Source organism: Myotis daubentonii, chromosome 12 (genome assembly GCF_963259705.1).
Source record: "Myotis daubentonii chromosome 12, mMyoDau2.1, whole genome shotgun sequence".
NCBI lineage: Eukaryota > Metazoa > Chordata > Mammalia > Chiroptera > Vespertilionidae > Myotis > Myotis daubentonii.
Window position 1 is genome coordinate 69,944,716 of NC_081851.1, and position 19,786 is coordinate 69,964,501.

The 19,786-nt window shown below is 58.4% G+C and overlaps 1 protein-coding gene across 2 annotated transcripts in view; it reads left to right on the forward strand.

Annotated features, from left to right (window-relative positions):
• ADCY3 (adenylate cyclase 3) overlaps nucleotides 1-19,786 on the forward strand; it is a 49,748-nt gene that overhangs the window by 22,882 nt on the left and 7,080 nt on the right. The window contains exons 4-15 of one of the 2 annotated variants that reach the window (XM_059660402.1): nucleotides 7,537-7,667; nucleotides 8,139-8,250; nucleotides 8,337-8,464; nucleotides 8,834-8,992; nucleotides 9,709-9,886; nucleotides 12,317-12,445; nucleotides 13,404-13,546; nucleotides 13,633-13,794; nucleotides 15,502-15,589; nucleotides 16,414-16,530; nucleotides 18,608-18,867; nucleotides 19,133-19,201. In XM_059660402.1, the coding sequence (XP_059516385.1) occupies nucleotides 7,537-7,667; nucleotides 8,139-8,250; nucleotides 8,337-8,464; nucleotides 8,834-8,992; nucleotides 9,709-9,886; nucleotides 12,317-12,445; nucleotides 13,404-13,546; nucleotides 13,633-13,794; nucleotides 15,502-15,589; nucleotides 16,414-16,530; nucleotides 18,608-18,867; nucleotides 19,133-19,201 (1,676 nt within the window). The remainder of the gene's footprint in view (nucleotides 1-7,536; nucleotides 7,668-8,138; nucleotides 8,251-8,336; nucleotides 8,465-8,833; nucleotides 8,993-9,708; nucleotides 9,887-12,316; nucleotides 12,446-13,403; nucleotides 13,547-13,632; nucleotides 13,795-15,501; nucleotides 15,590-16,413; nucleotides 16,531-18,607; nucleotides 18,868-19,132; nucleotides 19,202-19,786) is intronic. The other variant, XM_059660403.1, reaches the window with a different exon arrangement.

The following is a 19,786-nucleotide window of genomic DNA, read 5'->3' on the forward strand; positions in this document are numbered from 1 at the left end:
TTTCTCATCTCCCTGAAGGTCCCTCCTCTCCGACCTCTGCCCCAGCCTGCCCCACTGTTCCCTTCGAGACCTTTGGCTGCGAGGTGAAGGCGTAGAGCAATCTCGACCTTGAACCTTGTTCTCATGGGAGGTTGGTAGGGGAGAGGGGAGTCATGGGGAGAGAGAATGGAGCCAGCTCCCTTCTGGCCTGGGGTTGGGGCTTCTAGTGTCAGTCCTCAAAGTGCCCGTTGTCCTGGCGACAGTGAGGCTGGGGCTGTCCTGGGAGCCAGTGAGGCGGGAAGAGGAGCTGGGGCGGGAGGAGCTCCTGCCTCTGCATAGCAGCTCTGCCTCTTGCTCTGCCTCAGTGCGTGGTGGCCGGTGGCCGCTGCACTGTCCTGCTGTGAGCACCCGGTGGAGAGGGCCAAGCGGCTGCCCACTAGGCAGGAACCACAGAGGACCGGCCCCCACCCCCACTGCCACCGCCAGCCTTGGCAGCTGGTTGTGTCTTCAGTGCCAGTCACACACAGATAATATTTCCGTTTTCGGTGTAGCCTCGATGCCTCTTGGCTTGAGAAAAGCCTGAGTGAGTGTCTCCTGGTTGGAGTAGGAATCAGTGCTGCTGTGCTCCCAACGCCCACCCCGTGGGTGTCACTGCAAGTTCTTCATCCTGACCTTCCAGGCTCTAGCACAGTGGTTCTCAACCTTCCTAAGGCCGCGACCCGTTAATACAGCTCCTCATGTTGTGGTGACCCCCAACCATAAAATTATTTTCGTGGCTACTGCATAACTGTAATTTTGCTGCTGTTATGAATCGTCATGTAGATATCTGATATGCAGAAGTATTTTCATTGTTACAAATTGAACATAATTAAAGCGCAGTGATTAATCACAAAAACAATATGTAATTATATATGTGTTTTCCGATGGTCTTAGGCGACCCCTGTGAAAGGGTCGTTCAACCGCCAAAGGGGTCACGACCCACAGGTTGAGAACCGCTGCTCTAGCAGGACAAGCCACATTGCAGAGAGCAGGCGGGGGGCCCGCAGAGGGACGCTTGCTGTGCCGGGTGGACGCGGGCACCAGGGGCGGAGGAAGGAGCGAGGGGCAGTGGCCGAGCCACGGAGACTCTGAGAGGCGTTTGGAGTTGGATTTAAGGAGAACGTGATGGATGCGGGTTCTCGGGCGGCTTCAGGAAGAGAGGGAACCTGGGATGTGTGGTGGGAGAGCAGAGGGCACAGCCGAGGTGGGGCTGGTGGGGAGTGAGGCTGGGGGTGGAGGTGGCAGGTGATGGACAGTGAGGCTGTGGTGACAAAGCCCTCAGTGAGGACTCTCTCTCTTCCTCGTGTGGGAAGGACTGGAGTCAGGGGACCCACCGAAGCTGGCTCGGGCGGGGCTGGGCTGGGTGGTGGCTGCGTGGGGGGTGGGTAGAGAGTAAAGGAAGGTGGGAGCGGCATGTGGAAGAAGCGCCATTGGACGGAGGCAAAGGGAGGGAAGCGCAACCACCTTAAAGCCTTAGGGGTGGAGAGTGGGTCTGTCCCTTGCCTGGGCCTTCGTTCCCAGGGTGGTCTGAGCTGCCGTCCGGGGTCCAGGACGGAAGCAGGTGTGTGCTTCCCCTGCAGACGCCATAGCATCCCTTCCCCTCCTGCTGATCGCAGGTGCGCCCTCAGCACCGTGGCCTCCTGGCAGCCGCTCTCTGCCCCTCCGTGTTGGCAGGCGAGCTGTACTTAATTGCTAAGTGTCCGCACTGTCCGATACGGCAGCCACTAGCCATAGGCGGCTGTTTAAATTAATTACAATTAAAGAATTAAAGATCAGAGCCTCCGCTGCACCAGCCGCATCCACGTGCTCAGTAGCTGGGTGTGGCGGGTGCCACCGTGGGACACACAGGCTCTGGCCCGTTTCCGTGGGGGTGGAAAGTCCTGATTGTGCTGTTCCAGAGGGCGATGGCTTGTCCCTCGGGCCACGTCTCCTCCTTGACAGCTCATTAACTCACCAGCCTCCAGGGAGCACCTGCCTTGTGCCAAGCACACTGTGAGGGCTCCAGGTACCGCACACGTGGCCTTCCGTGGGTCCAGAGGGCTATCTCCTGAGACTGCGGTCACCGTGGCCCACACAGCGGCCCTGCCCGTCTCTGGAGATGGCAGAGGAGTCCAGGCGAGTGACCGAGGCTCACGTACTCCGTGTCCCCTCTCCCGCAGGGGACAGCTCTGGGCTGACCCTGCGTCTGTGTGGTTCCTGGTGGGGACTGGCTGGTGGCCCCACCACTGCGATGGAGTGTGGCTCTGCTTCCCCTTGGAGCCCACCCCCCGGGAGACCCTGGAGCCCTGGCCTCGAGCCTGTTCCCGCTCGGGAAGGTCTTGTGGAAAGACGGCTGGTGTGAGTGACGCAGCCTCTCCCTCTCTGAACTCCCACGGCTGCTGCTGAAGACAGCAGAGCGCTCCTGCCCCCTGAGGCCAGTCACTCTGCGGTGACCTCCCCGCCCGCCCATCGGAGCTCCTGGGAGTACTGTTTACCTCTGACCTTCCCAGCTCGAGGACCTGCACGGATGACCAGTGACTGCGCTTGAGCGACCGAGGTGGTGTGGTCCCCTCGCCTACGGGGCGCCACCTGCCCTGTGGGCAGACGGTAGCACTGGGGTTTCCAGATGGCACACGAGGTGGCGCTGGGGCTCTGGCCTCCCAGGGCTAGCGGGCCAGGTCCTCCTCCTCCTCACGTCTTTCTCCTGCCGCCTCTGCTCAGGTGGGCAGGGCAGGAGGGGCACCTGGTGGGGCCCAGTGACTGTATGGCTTCCAAGTGGCTTGGAAGCTCCAAGGACCTGGGTAGATCAGGACCAGAATAGACATGTCTGTGGACAGCTGTGTGCTCACAGCCTGTGATGGGTTGTCATGACATGTATTTGTGTGTGTGTGTACACACAGTGCATATGTAGGACACACCTGTACATACATAAGGACACAGCCCCCCTCAGACAAGCAGGTACCACACAGACACCACGCCGTATGCACACACAGCCACCTGGGCACTGCTGGTGCCTCTCCTTCCCTCTGCCCTTTTACAAGGATGTTGTAGACACGCAGCGTCTACTCAGCAAAGCTCATTTCTGCCAGCCCCCTGGCTGTGATGAACTCCCCAGTGCTCACCAGAGGGTCAGCTGGCGCAGCTTGAGGCTCCTGGGAGCAGTGCCCGCCGCCTTCCTCTGTCCCGTCCCAGTCCCGTGCCAGGGACAAGGTGGGCCCTGGCACGAGTCACGGCTGAAGGGGCTTGATCGCTTCCCTCCCGCAGCCGGCGAGGCCGTGCTGCCCGGCTGCCCCCCAGGTCACAGACCACCTGGCAGCTCAGCAGATCCCTGTTCCCGGAAGAGGAGGTCCCAGCCCCGGGGTCAGGAGGCCGCGCCTCCGGCCCGGGCCGCCGCGACCACTTCTCCCTCCCCGGGGTGAGGACACTGTGCTCCTGCCCCAGCCAGTCCCTGCCCAGCTGTCTGCTCCCCACGGGCGGCCGGGCGCTTCTCCCAGGACGGGCAGTGTTTTCTGTGCCCGGGAGCCTCCAGGAGGCACTTGTTTTTCCTTTTTGAGACTCGTTTGGTGCTTTTCCCAGAGAGGGTCGGCCTTGACTTAGCTCCTGTGATTTTAGGGTAACCATCAAAGCCTGTGGGCCGTTTGGTGGGACGCGGGCCAGCCTTCCGCCCTGTGGGGACTCCCTCCTGTGGCCTCTGGCGGGTCGGATGGGAGTTCACCGCGTCTCAGGCAGCACAGTCTTCACGGGAGCTGTTTGGACGTTTAGAGACGTTCCCAGCAGCCTTCTCTCGGGGCCTCCCGAGCAGGGCTCCTCCTTCTCCAGGCAGCAGCTGCCCTCAGACTGGAAGCCTTTCTGAGGCTTCTCTGGGCTGAGTCCCAGCCACGCAGACACCCCCCCCCCCCCGCCCCCAGCTCCTCCCCTCATGGCCAGTCCCTGGCGAAGGCCGAGGGCATGAGTTTCCTTGTGGGGTGGGCTCGCGGCAGGTCTCGCCCGCCTCATCCCAGACCCTTGGCGTCTGTTAAAGACCAAGGGGCTGGTGCCGGTGCCACTTCAGGCTGGAATGTATTTAACGTCGAATCGCGTCTTAAAGGGCCGTTAGACTGTTCTACTGCCAGTCTGGAGACGCTGTGCCTCTCCCACTCTGTTCTCTCCGGTTGATTTTCGGGACTCGGATAGCGATGCTTGCGTTTGCCCTTGCCAGGATCTCCCCTTTCTAAGAAAACTGGTTGCTATGGACCAGCTGGGGTCAGGGTCACTGCTGGAGGCAACAGGAAGTTCTGTGTTTATTTCCAGTTTAAAAAGTTTCTTTAAAAAGCAGCAGCATAACACCATATATAGCATTTTGGAAAACATTTTACGTTTTCTCTTAACCCCATCCCCCAGCTGCTCTCTGCACCCCCCCCCCCCGCCCCTGCCTTTACTTAGACGTAGGTGGATCCCGCGTCCCCTTCGCAGAACACAGCCTGCGTCCGCCCTGCTTTTCCCTCATTTTCTTGTGGCAACAGTTTTTACTGAGACCAGTTTAGGCGGCATGATCTTCCCCCCAAAGGGCGCGTCCCGGTTTAATTAGCCATTTGCTGGCATTTGGGCCGCCGGCAGTGTTTTCCACGCGTGTAGTGACACTGCGGCGAGCTTCCCCTGGCACGTGTGTCCTTTTACTTCCTTTGGGTTATTTTTAAAAATATATTTTATTGGTTTTTTACAGAGAGGAAGGGAGGGGGACAGAGAGTTAGAAACATCGATGAGAGAGAAACATCGATCAGCTGCCTCCTGCACAGCCCCTACTGGGGATGTGCCCGCAACCCAGGTACATGCCCTTGACCGGAATTGAACCTGGGACCTTTCAGTCCGCAGGCCGACGCTCTATCCACTGAGCCAAACCGGTTAGGGCCTTTTGGGTTATTTTTGCTGGATAAATTCCCGGAAGAGTCATCCATGGGTCAGAGGCTGGGAACATGCTTGTGACTCCCAAAACATGCAGCAAGTGCTATTTCAGGAAGAGCAGGCTCTGCCTGGGTGCTGGGGAGGGCCACCCACATCCCTCCGCGCTGGCCCCCGAGGTCGGCTACCCTGGGGTCTCTCTCCCCACCACCCCTGCTTCTCCTGTGGGGCCCATCGGACAGGGCGCCTGGATCCCAGCCTCCTTCCTCCTCCAGGAACTCGAATGAGGTGCTGGGGCCTTTCCCTGGGCCGAGCATGGGTGTCAGGGAGCCTCTACGACAGCGGTCCTCAACCTGTGGGTCGCGACCCCTTTGGCGGTCGAACGACCCTTTCACAGGGGTCGCCTAAGACCATCGGAAAACATATAGATAATTACATATTGTTTTTGTGATGAATCACTATGCTTTCATTATGTTCCATTTGTAACAATGAAATTGGGGGTCACCCCAACATGAGGAACTGTATTAAAGGGTCGCGGCATTAGGAAGGTTGAGAACCACTGGCTTAGAGTCTCTGAATCTCAGGGCAGACGATGTCAGCGCCAATAGACACACCAAGGACGTGGGCAGAGGGCGAGGAGCAGGCCTGGGCAGGGCTGGGCTGGTGGGTGAGGTTGTTGAAGGGTGTGGGGCGGGGGGGAGTGGTAGGAGGGGCTCGTCTGTCCTGGAGGGGACACGAGGAGAGCAGGGAAATGGGACCAGAAAGGCCGGTGGGTGCCCAGTCAGGCGGCCCGGGGCCTCTGGAGGAGCGTGGCGGGTAGAGAGCGCCCGCGTGCTGGGCACCGCGCGGAGGACGAGCAGAGCCGCCGAGGTGGAGGCTGCATCTGGCTGTCGCAAAAGTCCTGGTTGTGACTGGCAGGGGGCGCCTCTCCTTCACTGCCCACTGCCCACGCCCCCTCTGCCCTGTGCCCAGAGCGTCCTCTCCCGTGGAGGCCCTGGCGGCTGCCTTCTGCTCCGAGCTCTGTCACGTGCTTGTCCAAACCAGTTTCACCACCACGACTCGGGTGGCCTCTGCCTGCTGACCGTGTTGAGGGGGAGAAAGGTTTCATAAGCCACACGAGTCAGCTGGCAGCCTTCATGTACGACCACAGCTGCTTTCCTGTTGTTCAGATCGTTTATGCTTTCAGTGTGCTCATGCTCCTGAAGAAAGTTACGGAAATCATACAACCCAGTGACGGTTCCCACCCTCCCCCACCGAGCGCGGCTCAGGGCCTGGTCACACGGGGATCCCGGGCCGTGTCCTGGGCTGCACTGAGTCTCCTGCTGCTGCCTCGTGCCGCTGTGGCTGACAGCCTTGAGCCTGCGCCGTGCTGGGAGGCGGCGGTTTTCAGGGAAATTGGGACTGTGGTCGGGGTATGGAGTACCTTACAGGACTTGATTGGGATCCCCAGCTTCCTACCCCAGCCTGGGTGCTCACTGCTGCCCCCCGCTGCCCCTTCTCCCTGGGGACCCCAGCAGCTCTGTCCCTAGGCAGCCTATGAGAGCTGGCAGCGCCCTGGTCTCTGGTTTGAAAATCCTCTTGGCCCTGGCCAGCGCTGTTCAGTGGTTAGTGTTGGCCTGTGCACCGGAGGGTCTCCGGTTCGATTCCCGGTCAAGGGCACATACCTGGGTTACAGATCTGATCCCCACCGTGGTCGGGGTGCATGTGGGAGGCAACCAATCCATGTGTCTCCGGCACTTCGATGTTTCTCTCTTTTTCCTCTCTCTCCTCACTTCCACTCTCTCTAAAAAATCAAGGGAAAATGCCCTCACTCTCAGATGAGGGTAAAAAAAAAATCCTCCTCTTCCAGGAGAGTCCTCAGTCCCCGAATCGGGGTGGTCCCTGCTCCCCCACCCGCCCTGGGTTCCTTGGGCTTCTCATTCCTGAGCTGCCGCGATGCCCTCCCAGAGGCTTCTGACGGTGGGCATTGCGGTAGAAATGCGAGAGTGATAGTCATGACCACTGTGAGTGCTCAGGCTGGGCAGGCGGCCGTGCCTCGTTACCGCCATGTGAGTCACTCTGAGAGAGAGGATTGATTTTGCCCATGAAACAGATGGGAGGTGGGGACCTCCTGTGCTGTGGTGGCGAGCAGGTGGGGGCTCTGGTCTGCAGACAGTCCTAGGGGAATGGGAGGGGTTGCCCTACAGCAGATCTGTCTTCTGTCGGGGGGGGGGGGGGGGGCTGAGGCCCAGCCCTCTGGCTGGTAGGGGCTGGGGTTCAACACCAGATCCTTGGGGGCCTCTTGGCTGCCCACCCCGGGGAGAGGAGGAGCGCCTCCTGCTTAGGCCTGCCCCGGGGCAGGAGCCACGGAGAACGGCCCCCAGGACCTGTCACACTCACTCCCTGTGGCGGGGGGGGGAGGGGGGGGCAGAGGGGGAACGCCTCGGAGGCCCAGAGCCAGGCTTGGATTTCTTCCTGGGCTCCCGGCTCCCATCAGCACCCCCGCCAGTGCAGGTGCTGCCCGTCCTGGGCTGTGCTCCGGGGTCTGTGGGGGGCGGGCGCATGGCTCCTGGCTGACGTTGCCAGAATCGGGTGTTTCTTCCCGGAAGTGCTTGAGCTGCCGCTGGATGGGCACCGGTGAGACCCCGAGGGCCCCACGCACTGCCCTCCCTGTGCCCACAGGAGAACCTGATGTTGTCCATCCTGCCCAAGCATGTGGCTGACGAGATGCTAAAGGACATGAAGAAGGACGAGAGCCAGAAGGACCAGCAGCAGTTCAACACCATGTACATGTACCGCCACGAGAACGTCAGGTGCGCCGGCCCCGCACGGGCTGCGAGAGCAGGACGGGGTGGGCCCTGTGGGGTCAGCTGAGCGCTGCGGGGTAAGGTCTCCCCGGGACTAGAAGCAGAGCCGTGCCCAGTGTGAGCCCCCGTGTGAGCCGCCTCGCTGACGGGCATCGCGGCTGAGACGCGCTTTGGGCTCGGTGGTCCAGCCCCGTTGCTGTACCAGCATCACCCAGAGCCAGGAAGTGGCACCTGTGAGGCCACCCAGCATGCAGGGCCAGCGCTGGGCTCCCGCCTTCCTCCTGGGGCAGGAGGGAGGCAGCCTGGGAAGGGGCCCCAGAGGGAAGCCCACAGGATAAGATAAGTGCCAGAGCCCCAAATTCACCCTCCAAGCGCCAGGACCTCTTCCCCGGGATCCTGGCTGCCCCGGGTTGGGAGCAGGAGCAGGCGTGGCGGCAGGGTGCGGCGGGGCCTCACGGCGGCGCCTCCTCCCTGCAGCATCCTCTTCGCGGACATCGTGGGCTTCACCCAGCTGTCTTCCACCTGCAGCGCCCAGGAGCTGGTGAAGCTGCTCAACGAGCTCTTCGCCCGCTTCGACAAGCTGGCGGCCGTGAGTCCCCTCGCCCCGCGGCCCCCCGCCCGTCCCTCCTCTGCTTTGTCGCGCCTCCCGCCACAGCCCGCGCCCTGCCCTTTCAGAAATACCACCAGCTGCGGATTAAGATCCTGGGCGACTGTTACTACTGCATCTGCGGCCTGCCCGACTACCGGGAGGACCACGCCGTCTGCTCCATCCTCATGGGGCTCGCCATGGTGGAGGCCATCTCGTAAGTGGGTGCCGCTGCAGGGAGGGGGCGCCTGGCCCGTGGGAGGAGCAGGTCTGTCGTCGTGGCCCAGAAGCCCCAGGCCCCGGAGGAGTCGGCTCAGGCATCTAGTGCGGGATGTAGCGATGTTACGTGGGACGTAGCGGTGACATGCGGGATATAGCGATGGTATGTGGGACCAGGCTAGGGGCAGTCCTTCTGCCCGCTCAGCTCAAAGGCAGACAGAAAGCTGGGGGGCACCCAGTTGGCCACTTGGCCTAGAGGAAAAAAACGCGTGTGGGATGCCTCCTGTAGGGCGAGGGGGGTTGAGGGGGTGTGGGGGCCGGCACCTGGTGCGGCTTCCCCTGACCCTCCTTTCTGTGTCCCTGGCAGGTATGTGCGGGAGAAGACGAAGACCGGGGTGGACATGCGTGTGGGGGTGCACACGGGCACTGTGCTGGGGGGCGTCCTGGGCCAGAAGCGCTGGCAGTATGACGTGTGGTCTACCGATGTCACTGTGGCCAACAAGATGGAGGCCGGCGGCATCCCCGGGTGAGTGTTCCTTCCCAGCGGGCAGGCGTGAGGTCGGAGGGGACAGCCATCCCTCAGGCCTGTGGCTAGGACAAGGGCCTCCTCCCACCAGGAGCCGTGTTCCTTCTCGGGTGCCCGTCTCCTTGGTCTGAGGTTGGCTGTGGCCTCTCGTGCCTGGACCTCTGCAGCCGTGTGTCCTCTCGTCCCCTGTGCCCACTGGCGGGGCTGCCGGGCTGATGCCATCACACTACGGCAGTCAGAGTGCCAGCCTCCCCGGAGGGCGTTACCGGGATGGCCAGCAGCAGGCTCGGAGGAGCGGCTGGCTGGTTACAGAAGCGGCTGGGCCAGGACCTGCCTGCGCTCAGGGCAGACAGGCTGAGGGCTGCTGAATCCTGCCTGCCTGGGCCAGGGAGCCCCTCAGGCAGTCACCAGCCTCTCCCTCAGGGTGACTCCCAGAGAAGGGTCCATTGCCCCCGAGAGCAGGTGCAGACTTCTGAGTGTCCTTCTCATGTGTACTCTCAGCAGCCTGTGAGGACACAACGTTATTCCTGTCTCATGGACTTACACTGAGGCTCCGAGAGGGGCAGGGGCCACACCGCCCACACAGGACCTCCCTGCCTCTGCCCCGGGTGGCCCTCTGTCCCATGCACCCCGAGAGTCTGGCCTGGGCGGCAGCCTGGGCCAGAACGGGGGGTGGGTGAGGGCCCGTGCTCAGGGCCTCTCTGGCTGCGCTGCAGGCGCGTGCACATCTCCCAGAGCACCCTGGACTGCCTGAAAGGAGAGTTCGACGTGGAGCCCGGCGAGGGGGGCAGCCGCTGCGATTACCTAGAGGAGAAGGGCATTGAGACCTACCTCATCATCGCGTCCAAGCCAGAGGTGAAGAAAACCGCCTCCCAGAATGGCCTCAACAGCTCGGTGAGTCCCCCCCCCCCCCCCCGCACTGGGGGACAGGAAGGAGGGGTGACAGAGGACTGGGCGCGGCCTGGTGGCGGAATGAGCTGTGAGGTGCAGGTGGGCATCACAGCGATGCCGAGTCCTACCACTCCGTGCAGAGGGCCAGCTGGTGTCTGCGGGAGGCGACTGTCCTGTCCGCTGCTGGGAACGCGTGTGGTGCTCTGAGCGGCTGGGTTGCAGGGAGGGTCCCTGCAGGGAGGAAGCAGTGGGAGCCCCTCTTTACTCACCTCGCCCCCTCCGGGGCCCAGGCCGGCTCTCCACTCACCTTTGATCTTCGTTCATGTGAAGGTGAAGCTGTGAACAGTCTCGTGTCTTTAGTTATTCCCAAGGCAGGACACTGTTAATGTGGCTGTCAGCCAGGTGAGTGTCTGAGAATCGCACATTCATATCCACCCTTGGAGGCTCTCCCCAGCTCTGGATTCTAGGAGCGCTTCCTGAGAGGAAGGGCCCGTTGCCATATGACATTCATCAGCTATTTTATCAGGCGTCCCTGCCTGCCAGCGCTTGGTACGCCCTCTCAGGGAATGTAAGTGTCCTGCTGGAGCCTGGTTCTCTCCCCGCCATGGCTGCGCAGCCGCCGTCAGCCGCTAGGGGGCGTGGGGCAGGAAGCAGCGGCAGGACTGTCCTGAGCGCAGGGAGAGCCTCACGGCTGTGCAGGTCTCCGACATTCAGAGCACCCGCCTGCTCTACAGTCAGGGAGACGTGAGCGTGCGTGAAGGATGTGGGAGGGTCACGGGAAGTCACAGGAGCAAACACAGTTCCTTCGCGGAAATCTCCAGGGTTTAGTGGAATGAAGTGAGGAGAGTGTGAGCAGGCATCTCCCACTTACACCAACCCTGTCAATCTCACTGTCCGACATGCCACCTCTGACAACCCCCAAGCTTAGATCCCAGCCCCAGCCAGGGCCCTGCACGCAGCTGCAGCCACTGGTGCGTCTCCAGGCGTGTGCAGAGCAGGCAGCTCGGAGTTCCCAGGCGACGGCGCGCTCGCTCCTGCTCTCCACACTCAAGCCTCTTCATCAGCCTTTCCACCTGTCATGGCCGCTCTTCCTCAGTCTTCCTCACCTGCCAGTGGCCGCTCCATTTTTTCAACTTGCTCACACCAGAAGCTTTGAAGATCTTCTTGACCCCTCCCCTCCTTTTTAAAATATATTTTTACTGATTTCAGAGAGGAAGGGAAAGGGAGAGAGAGAAACGTCAATGACGAGAGAGAATCATTGATTGGCCGTCTCCTGCACGCCCCCCACTGGGGATCAAGCCTGCCACCCGGGCATGTGTCCCTGACTGGAATCGAACCAGTCACTGGACCCTTCATCCGGCAGGCCAGTACTCTGTCCACAGAGCCAAGCAGGCAGGGCCTTGACCCCTCTCTTTACCACCCAGAGCAAGTTCTGTTGGCATTTCTTGAAAGATGGAGCTCCAACCGCCCACAGCTACCATCCCCGTCCGTGCCACTGTCATCTCGTGTAGGATTCCTGCAATCGTATCCCAACCAGTCACCCTCCTCTGTCCTTGCCCCTCACCCTCCTCTGTCCCTACCCTGTTACGTGAAATCGTGTCACTCCCCTGCTCAGAACCCTCCATGGGTTTCCTGTCTCACTCAGAGGAGCAGTGGTCAGCCAGGGTCAGGCCCTCACCACTGGTCCCCTCACTCTGCCCGGCAGCCCTGGCCTCAGCTCCCCCAGTTCATGCCTGTTCCAGGGCCTTTGCACCAGCTGCTCCCTCTTCGTGGGATTTTCCCCCTCCCACCCCATCCGCCATCAGCAGGCCTTTATTGAAATGTCATCTGCATGGTGACACCTCCCAAACCTGTTCTTTGTAGTCTCACTCGGCAATCCGTGTCTCCCGACTTCTCCTCCTCCAGAGCACTTTCTCTCTCCTCACCTGCTGTGACCACTTTACTGACTGCTGCTGCCTGCCTTTCCTCCCTAGAATGTGAGCTCCCAAGGTCGGGGCATTTTGTCTGTATCGCCAGGAATTAGATCAGTTCCTGTCACATAGTAGGTACTCAGTTCATGCTTATTAAATGAATGAATGACTTCCCTGTGTGATAGGGTTTAGTTTAGTTTATCAAGGAACATTGGTTTGTGGAATATTCAGACTTTTGGAGGCATCTGACAGGGCTCCGCACCAGAAAAGACCGCTGTGAATCACTGAGCCGTTGAGATACTGTTTTAGGAATAGGAATGGGAGTACTGGGACAAGTTTTAATAGTAGAAATTAATACTAGAAAATTACAGCATTTAAACACTAGAGGAGGAATTGAGTAGTGAAGTTTCCGAGTTCGCTTCTGAACGCTAGCGAGGAGATTGCAGACGGCAGGTAGACGCACCACAGGACGGTGGGCAGCTGGCAGTGTCTGGAGTCCCTGATGGTGCTGCTTCCACTGCAGGCCCTGCCCAACGGAGCGCCAGCGTCCTCAAAGCCCAGCTCCCCTGCCCTCATCGAGACCAAGGAGTCCAATGGGAGTGTCCACACCAGCGGCTCCACTTCGGAGGAGCCCGAGGAGCCCGATGCCCAGGTATGTGCAGGGCTGAGGGCCAGGGCGTGGGCAGGTGACTGTTGCCGCAGGAAGAGTCCTGTGCTCAGAGTTGGAGAGCTAGCCGCCAGCCTGGGCTCTGCTCCTTGTTAGCAGTGTAGCCCTAGCAAGTCACCTTCCCCCAGACCCAGCCCCAAGCCTCCTTGTCATTTACGTGGGGTAGGAGTGGGTAACATCAAAAGAGCTACTCGCCCTGGCTGGGGTGGCTCAGTTGATTGGGCGTCATCCTATGCACCAAAAGGTTGCTGGTTCGATTCCCGGTCAGGGCACATGCCTGGGGTTGAGGGCTCAATCCCTGGTAGTGGGGGTGCAGAAGGCAGCCGATCCATGTTCCACTCTCACATCGATGTTTCTCTCCCTCTCCCTTCCCCTCTCTCTAAAAATCTTTAAAAAACACACAAAGAGGTGCTTACCTCTGAGCCTTGCCTAGCTCTGATGTCCCAGAGTCCTATAGACCGAGCGCAGCAAAGACAGCCATGAAAAACCCTAGTTTCCAGGACTGTTTTGGGAGTCAGACTTCAGGGCTGAACTACGCTCACCTCTCTGACGAGGTCCAGACCCCACAGGTCCCATGCCCAGATGCCGATGTGTGTGGCGTGTCACCCCCACCCTCGTAGCAGGATGTGCTTGGACTGCGCTGACCAGCAGGGGTCTTGCATCCCGATCTCTGGCTCGAGAGCCAGGCAGCGCTCCCCGAGGAGGCTGCCGTTAGGGGTGACCACTGCCGTTTCTGTGGGGGCCACAGGGCCTGGGACAGTGTCCCAGGGAAAGCAGAAGGGACCGGGGCTCTGGATGCAGACCCAAGCGGGAGGAGCTGCGTGGGCGCACTGGGAAGACTTTCCCTGGAAAATGGTTTCTAGAGCCAAGGGACCCCCCAACCCCCATGTCCTTCTCCAACTGCATCCCACCTGCCCCCTAACGCTGCCTCGCTGCCTTGTAGATCGACAACCCCTCGTTCCCCAACCCTCACCGGAGGCTGCGGCTTCAGGACCTGGCTGATCGGGTGGTGGACGCCTCTGAGGACGAGCACGAGCTCAACCAGCTCCTCAACGAGGCCCTGCTCGAGCGGGAGTCCGCGCAGGTGTAAGTGCCCACCGCGCCCCGGCCCACCTCCCTGACAGGCCCAGGCAGAGGTGGCACTTGCGTCTCACGGCTCGTTTCCACCACAGAGTGAAGAAGAGAAACACCTTCCTCCTGTCCATGCGCTTCATGGACCCCGAGCTGGAAACCCGCTACTCGGTGGAGAAGGAAAAGCAGAGCGGGGCCGCCTTCAGCTGCTCCTGCGTCGTGCTGCTCTGCGCGGCCCTGGTGGAGATAGTCATCGACCCCTGGTGAGGGGGCCCTGCAGGAGCCTGGAGGCCGGAAGGGCGGAAGGCGACACGCTTCCTAGCCGGAGGCGTGATGTGGGTGCCTCAGCTGGAGCCTGATGTGGGGGCGCAGCACTGCTCTGTCCCTTGCCCCCCCGCGGAGCAGCCCCAGCTGACCTCAGGCCCAGGGGATGTGGGGGCTGTGCTTCACTCTGCCCCCTGGGTTCTGGACTAGCACTAGCATCAAAATGGGGGTCAGACCAAGGCTGAGGGACAGGGGGTCTGGGGATGGAGACCCGGCTAGCTGGGCCTCAGTGGTTCTGGGATAAGGAGACAGAGGCTGGGGACACTCCCCGTCTTCAGTCATCAAGGCCAACCTGGTTCCCTTTCTTGGCTCATCGTAGGAAGCACGTTTAGGCTCAGGTCCAGACTGGTTGCTCTAACACAGCAGCCAGTCCTCTGGGGCCAGGCGTGTGTTCTGGAGTCCTTGGCTTAACTGCCCAACTGAGGACGAGTCCCTCCCTCCCTGCCCAGGCCAATCAGCAGCTCATCCTGCTCAGGGATTGATTTCCCCAGCAGGAAGGAGCCAGTGTGGAGCCTGTCCCGTTAGTTTGGGGAACTGTAAAGGGCCTAGGACTCAGTCACATGGGCCTAGGTCCCGGACACGCTTTACTATTGGTTGTGACCGCAGGCCTGTCACTAAGGCAGCGGTTCTCAACCTGTGGGTCGCGACCCTGTTGGGGGTCGAACGACCCTTTCACAGGGGTCGCCTAAGACCATCGGAAAACACGTATATAATTACTGTTTTTGTGATTAATCACTATGCTTTAATTATGTTCAATTTGTAACAATGAAAATACATCCTGCATATCAGATATTTACATGACGATTCAAACAGTGGCACAATTACAGTTATGAAGTAGCAACGAAAACAATTTTATGGTTGGGGGTCGCCACAACATGAGGAACTGTATTCAAGGGGCACGGCATTAGGAAGGTTGAGAACCACTGCACTAAGGGCTCCTGAAGCATCAGCTTATAAAGCCAGAGCTGACGAGGCTAATCTGAGGATAATAGTACCTGCCCCGGCTAACTCAGGGTTGTTGTGAGGCTCAAATTCACTCATTCATTCACAAGTATTTACTGTCTACTTCATGCCTGTGGCTGAGGTCTAGGGTTGTAGCAGTGAAGGTAACATAAAAAAATCCCTGCTCCAGTGGAACTTACATTTTAGAAGGGGAAGATAAACGTGAACAATTAAGTAATCAGAATATATATGCAGACAGGATAAGTGCTACAGATACCAGTCAAGTGAGGAGAGAAAGGGATGCTGGGGGTGAGCTGGGTTTTGGCTTGTTTGCATTTTTATAGGATGCTCAGAGCAGGCCTCACTGACAGGGTGGTATTTTGAAGGGTGAAAGGCGACCAGGAACCGGGTGCAACCAAGAATCAGGCCCTGGATTAGCAACATCATAGCTGCGTGGCAGCATGCTCATCCTCAGAGTCCCTTCTCAGGTGTTCCTGGGCTCTGCCCGGGGCATCTGCGAGCCTGCCTCCTCTGGGAAAGTCCGGGTCAACAGTGACAGCTGGGGAGGGCCGCCCGTTCCCAGGCCCCCCACTCCGCGTCACATAGAACTTCCCGGTGCAGGCCTGTGCCTTCTGCCTCCTATCCCCCTCTCGCCCACCCTCACTGCTCCCTCCGGTCCCTCCTCAGTGACGTCTCTCTTACAGGCTGATGACCAACTACGTGACCTTCGTGGTTGGGGAGCTTCTGCTTCTGGTCCTGACGGTCTGCTCGCTGGCTGCCATCTTTCCCCGGGTAAGTGGCACTCCTTTCGGCCCACAAGCCCTTGGGAAGTGAGCGTCACTCCCTGTGAAAGGGAGTATTGACGAGTTACGAATCCTCTCAAGTCCTTACAGAGGACAGATCTGTTAGGATGGTTCAGGACGATCCACTCATTCAGACTCCACAGTGAGTCATTCACTGACATCGCTGAGCACCCCCTCGGGGCGGGCTCACAGGCTCTGCCGCGGGGGCGGCCTGAGTGTGTAAGCCGGAGCCTAGAGAAACGAGAACCTGCCGAAAGGCAGTGGAGGCCCAGCTGGGAGGTGGGTTGGCCCCGACTGTGGAGGACCGTGAAACCCAGCAAAAAGGACGAAGACTGACTTCTCTGAGCGCTGGGGTACATGCAGCATTTTTATCAGAATGACCAAACCAAAGTAGTGTTTTAGGAAAATTAATCTGGCAGGTGGCTTGCCAAGTAATGGAAGATTTTAGGTATGCCGGCCCGGGAAAGCAGACTAGCCAGGCAAAGATGGCTGGCCCTGACAAGTCTCCCGTCTTGGCCTGGTCACTTGGAGATAAGAAACGGGCTACTGCTGGCTAGTGCTGCCCGCAGCCTCCTGGGCTGGCCCCGTGTCTTCTGAGGAAAGGGTTCTGCTATCTGGGAGCCATGACATTTCATAATGGAGGAGAGAGAGAGCGCCAGGATTCCTGCGCGCTCTTCTCCGCTCTGCCACAGTCAGGTTTGGCTGACTCGCACGCACAGCACTGCTTTTTAGGTTCCTGGGAAGTATGAGAGCACCCGGAGTTGTTAGCAGTTGTCTCAAGGCTCATGGCCCCTGAAACTCCATTCCTTCTAGGCCTTTCCTAAGAAGCTTGTGGCCTTCTCGACGTGGATTGACCGGACACGTTGGGCCAGGAACACCTGGGCCATGTTAGCCATCTTCATTCTGGTTATGGCAAATGTCGTGGACATGGTGAGTTCCCGCTGTCCTTGTGAAGGGACACTCCCATTAGTGGGAAAAGGCTTCCATACTGGCCAGCATGGGCAGCTTGTCAAGCCATTCCTCCACCCGAGACAGGTCTGGAGTGGCATTAGGTTCCTAACTAGATCCTGGCAAAACAGAGGGGTCTTCTCCCCAGGAAAACTCTGAGACTGACTTGTTCCCAGCTCCTTGTTCTCTAAGTTCAAGAACCAACACCATGCACCGATCCCACCATGTGCTAGGTGCTTTATATATATTGGCTTAATCTTTTTTTTACTTTTCAACCACAGTTTACATTCATCACTTAATCTTGATAACAATCCCAAGAGGGCAGTATTATTAGCTGTAGTTCCATATGAAGAATTACAGCTCAGAAAGGTTAATTCACTTATTCTAAGTCACACAGCCAGTAAGTGACAGAGTCGAGAATTGAAGGTCTAGATCCCAATCCCGTTTCCTTCTTACCTTACTGCCCAAGGGGTACAATACTCATAAGTGTTCCGCATATCTTGAGTATCCCCTGCACTGTGGGTAGGGTCAGGTATCTGTCACAACAAGGAGGCAGACCTCTTCCACTAAAGGACCTCTTCTGTTCTGTCTTCATCCATTTGGCCAGACCTCCTTCGAGCCCTCGAGCTGGGTCACTGGGGAGAGCAGCTGCAGAGCCCAAATGGCTGGAGGCAGACGAAGTCCTCTTCCTTGCTGTCCTTAGTTTATGGCGAAGCTTTGGCTCCCGTGAGGGGGTGGCCAGAGGCTTTCTTGGGGTGGGGGGAGGAAAAGCATTTGGAAGCCAAAAGTCTACTGATTCAGAGCCACCAGCCATTTATTGAGCACTGGGTGCTGGGAGCTGTGACATGTTCTCTTCTCTTGTTCGTCATCCCAGCTCCCACTAATTTGGGGGGCACTATAGACGTTCTTTTAAAAAGTCCTATTTTTTCAAATATATTTTCTTTAACAATCTAAGCACAGGAAAAAACTCAGCATGGAGAGCCCGGCTAGAGTGGCTCAGTTTGTTGAGTATTATACTTTGCACTGAAAGGTTGCTGGTTCGATTCCCAGTTAGGGCACATGCCTGGGTTGTGGGTTCGATTCCCAGTCAGGGCACAGAAGTACAGAAGACAAACCAATCAATGTTTCTCTCTCATATATCTCTCTCCCTCTCCCTAAGCATATCCTCTGGTGAGGCTTAAAAAACAAAACAAACTCAGCATGGAGCCTTACTGTGGCAGCAATATAAATGACAGCCTTAGGGCCAGCTGATCACAAATCCAACGGAATGGAATTAGGAGCTCCAGAACCTAACATGCCCCTGAGTGGCATGGTGCTCACAGTGCAGGGAAGAAAAGCCCCACGCCCTTTGTCAGAACACACCCGAAGGCTGGTGCCGATCCGGGGACCACTGTTTAACAAGGTCATGGACATTGTGCAGGATACCTGGAGATCCCATCTTCAGTGGATGGTGAAAATCCAGGGGGTTCTGAAACTTTTCACATGCTGGAGTCCCATGCCGAGAACTTCCCCAGAGCCAGCCAAGCGCAGTGGGTGAAGGCTACAAAAAGCAGGCTAGGTTGTTTGTGGACGCACTTTCTACTGACCACATCTGCCCAGCAGTGGGACCAGTGACCAACTCCGAAACGGGGGAGCATGGGAGCAGAGTGGCTGCCACCTGTGCAGTTGTGAGGTGTGGGTGATGAGCTGGCTCCACGTTCCCTCTTTAACAGTGTGATGTGGACAACAGCGTTACTAGATTGGAAACCTGAAGACTGGACTCCTAGCTCTCTGGCTTCCCCACTTGCTGGTTGCGCTAGTTTGGGCGAGTCCAGCCTGAGTCTCTACAATGGTGGCAGTCCTAAAAACACTCAGGGAGTTTTTGTGAACATCCAAAGGGATGATAGTAAAGCTCTTAGTAGGAATTACACTTGTATTCTTCCTTGGTAAATTGCCCCACCCTTCTGGGTGTTTCTGAGGGAGCTGGGGAAGTGGCAGCTGAGCGACACTGCCAGACAGCCTTCTCTGACAATGTCTGCTGTTCCCTTGACCGTGTTCTCCCCGGGGCCCTGGCCTCCAGCTGAGCTGCCTGCAATACTACATGGGACCCAACAATGGCACCTCGGGGATGGCGACAGAGGATGGCTGCATGGAGAACCCCAAGTATTACAACTATGTCGCCGTGCTGTCCCTCATCGCCACCATCATGCTGGTGCAGGTCAGCCACATGGTGAAGCTCACCCTCATGCTGCTTGTCACGGGCGCTGTGGCTGTCATCAACCTCTGTGCCTGGCGCCCCATCTTTGATGAATATGACCGCAGACGTTTCCAGGAACACGGGTAAGATGATACTTGTTTAGGAATCTGGATTTTCTTCTTCAACTCCTTCATCCCCATTTCCAAGTCATGGCCCTCCACTGAGGTGGCTTTCTATCTCTAGGGAATCGGGGTTCAGGGCTGCTCAGAGATGTGCCTCTGAACGGCAGTGAACCTGGGGCAGATCTTCCCATACTTGATGAGGGGAGGGTCTGGGCTGCCGCGGTGTTTGCCTGGGTACCAGCCTCTTGTACCCAGATGGGGGCTGAGTGTGCCATTATCTGTCCAACAGCGTTCCTCTGGTCGCCTTGGAGAAGATGCAGATACTCTCCACCCCAGGGCTCAATGGCACTGGCAGGTAAGGTGACTGCTTTCCCTCTGGTCCGCATTTTTGGCTCCTTTCCTCTAGACCAGTGGTTCTCAACCTTCTGGCCCTTTAAATACAGTTCCTCATGTTGTGACCCAACCATAAAATTATTTTCGTTGCTACTTCATAACTGTAATGTTGCTACTGTTATGAATTGTAATGTAAATATCTGATATGCAGGATGGTCTTAGGCGACCCCTGTGAAAGAGTTGTTCGACCGCCAAAGGGGTTGTGACCCACAGGTTGAGAACCGCTGCTCTAGACTCTAGACCAGCCGTGGGCAAACTACGGCCCGTGGGCCGGATCTGGCCCGTTCGGCTGTTCTATCCGGCCCGCGGAGCCCGAAGAGCGGAGGGTTCTCTTGTTCTCCCCTCCGCTCCTTCACCAGCAGCAGTGTTAACATGGCAACGTCGGGAAACACGGCCGCAGCTCCTTCTTCTGAGTCCAGTTTCAGAACCCATTGTGGCCCTCGAGTCAAAAAGTTTGCGCGCCCCTGCTCTAGACTCTAGAGACGGAATTCTATGGCCAGAGCCTTACGGCCTCGGCCTTGTACAGGCACATGACCTGGGATGTTGG